Consider the following 2,395-nt stretch of genomic DNA (forward strand, 5'->3'; position numbering starts at 1 on the left):
TTTTCTTTATTTTGTATTCATTTTGCAGAGTACTCTGGCTATCCAGGTTATCAATACACAACACCAAGGAGCTATTATGATTATACAGGTGGGCTTACTGAAGAAGAACAGCTTGAAAGGGCAGTGCTAAACAGTCTTAATGAAAGAGGTAGGAATTTTATTGCATTTTATATTTTAAGTTATGATTCATACTGAGAAGGGGGTGAGGAGGAAAAAGCTCATTACTTATTTTCAGTATTTTGGACATATATGTGGAAACAGATTAAAACAACAAAATCTTACAATACTCTAAAAAGTAGTATGAAGTGATATAATAGATGAATTGATGTTGCCAATATTTAAACTTTGTGTGTATACTTTTGCTTTTTTATACAAATCTAATTGACAAGCAATGTACTGATTTCTTACTCTTCACACTGTCCTTTTTTGCCTTAAAGAAAGGTGCTATTCTAGCTTCTGGAAGACCTCAAAAAAAAAAAAAACATAGAAATGTTTAGAAATAAAAATGGTGTTTGTTTTTAACTGACATTTATTCATTCAATTGTAATAAAATACATTCATTAGGATATTTTATCTTTTTTATAATGCAAGTGAAATCAAGAGGGAAAGAATACTTTGTAATATCTATTTCTCAGCTTCTGAAAACTTGAAGACTTGAGGGAAAATCTGTTTAATAGGACTGACAGCATGTTATTAGAGTATCACGTGTAAAATTTACATCAGTTATTCAAAACTTTTACATTGAAATGATAAAATAAAGGGCAGAAATGAACATAGTATATGTTGTCTGGTGTTGAGATGGTTTTTAATATCGAACACTGCTTCCTCTTTAATCTGTTGCATGTCAATGTGGATTCTTTTGGGAATTCAGCCAAAGGCTTTAGGTGCTCCTTAACTTCAGAAAAAAAATACTTTTACATTTAGGGAAGCTGTAACATTTAATCTTAACAAAAATAGAAACCTGACTGAATATCTTATCTATGTCATTTTCTTTTTTTCATCATCTTGGCATTCTATCTTACTGGGTGCAAGGAAGCATTCATTAGGAAAAAAAGAGGGAAGTCTCTACTTGTAACTGCAGTCCTTAAAATGCGGAGCACCATTCATAAATCTCTGCTCAGAAAATGAATTTATGCCACTGTGTCATGGCTGTCAGAGAAATACCAGGCAAAATACGAAAATTAATATCTTGACAAATCATCATCACTTTTACTTTCACACCTTCTGTGATCCTGTTTTTATATTACGAAGAACATGTTGTGTTATGTGGAAAATGGTTTTAAAAAGGCAGCAGATGAGGCAGGATTGAGATAGGAAAAGGCTTTTCCAGTTTGAAAAAATCACTAATGTATTTTTAAAGTAAATACAGCTTTTTGCTTTATTAAGTTTGCATGTATTGTGAGTGTCACCTGGGAGGCAGAAGTGCAGACTTGTAGGGAACTTGGGGGTTTTTTTTAAGTAATTTTTTTTTCTATTTATCTTCATTTTTGTGTTCACCTTTGCTCTTTAAGCGTTGTTCTGTCTAACGGTCCCACAACATTGTGAAGCTAGGAACTTTAGAAACAAAATTTTCTAGAGCAAGTTTATTGCTGTAATATATTTGTTGTAGAAATGATGGCTGTCTGAGCAGCCCCATTTCAATCAAACTCTACTGAAAACTTTTGGAAGATAGTGAGAACCTTAGCTTTAAATAAATCAATAAAAAAGCATTAAGTCCATCTGGTTTGTCAGCAGAAGATAGTGAACTACTAACTGTTCATGCTGTCTTAAGAATTTCTAAAAATTACCAAGGTCGTATCAATATGTTGTCCTTTGTAAGTACTATATTTTGGGAAGGAAAGGGTCTAAAATGAGCTTTGTTGTAAAGGATAGTTCTTATTTTACTGTAATTTCTATGACATTTTACATTATTTTTCCATTGAGTTTGAGAAATAAAACCTTCAAAGCTTTTGATATTAAGCATTTTGAAATGTTATCTGCAAGAATGAGCCATGTTTGTGGTTTTTTGAAATTATCAAGGAAACAATAAAAATAACAATGACAGAATCATGATACTATACATAACTAGTATACAGTTTAAAGGCTTTCATTTGTCAGCATGGAACACCTGCAGCTTTCATTTATAGCCTTAAATAATCTACATGACTATAGGGAAGTATTTTTTGAGTGCTTGTTGTTTATGGACAGAAGTTTTCAACTCTAAGAGGGAATATTTTCAGAAGTATTTTTTGAGTGCTTGTTGGTTTTGGACAAAAGTTTTCAACTCTAAGAGGGAATATTTTCGTATTTGGAGAATGCCCTTTGATGAAACATGAGATGGAATTTAAATAGCATCTCTAACTGAGTATATCTCACTGGTAGGTAACTGTGGCATACCAAGTCACATTTTTAATTT

The 2,395-nt window shown here is 31.9% G+C and overlaps 1 protein-coding gene across 1 annotated transcript in view; it reads left to right on the forward strand.

Moving 5' to 3' along the window:
- Window positions 1-148, forward strand: part of RHBDD1 (rhomboid domain containing 1) — a gene marked incomplete at its 3' end in the record, with an annotated part of 11,613 nt that extends 11,465 nt beyond the window's left edge. Inside the window, exon 5 of the mRNA XM_010076985.1 lies at window positions 29-148. Coding sequence (XP_010075287.1) covers window positions 29-148 — 120 coding nt within the window. The remainder of the gene's footprint in view (window positions 1-28) is intronic.
- Window positions 149-2,395: the final 2,247 nt, after the last annotated feature.

Source organism: Pterocles gutturalis, unplaced genomic scaffold (assembly GCF_000699245.1).
Source record: "Pterocles gutturalis isolate BGI_N339 unplaced genomic scaffold, ASM69924v1 scaffold14028, whole genome shotgun sequence".
NCBI lineage: Eukaryota > Metazoa > Chordata > Aves > Pterocliformes > Pteroclidae > Pterocles > Pterocles gutturalis.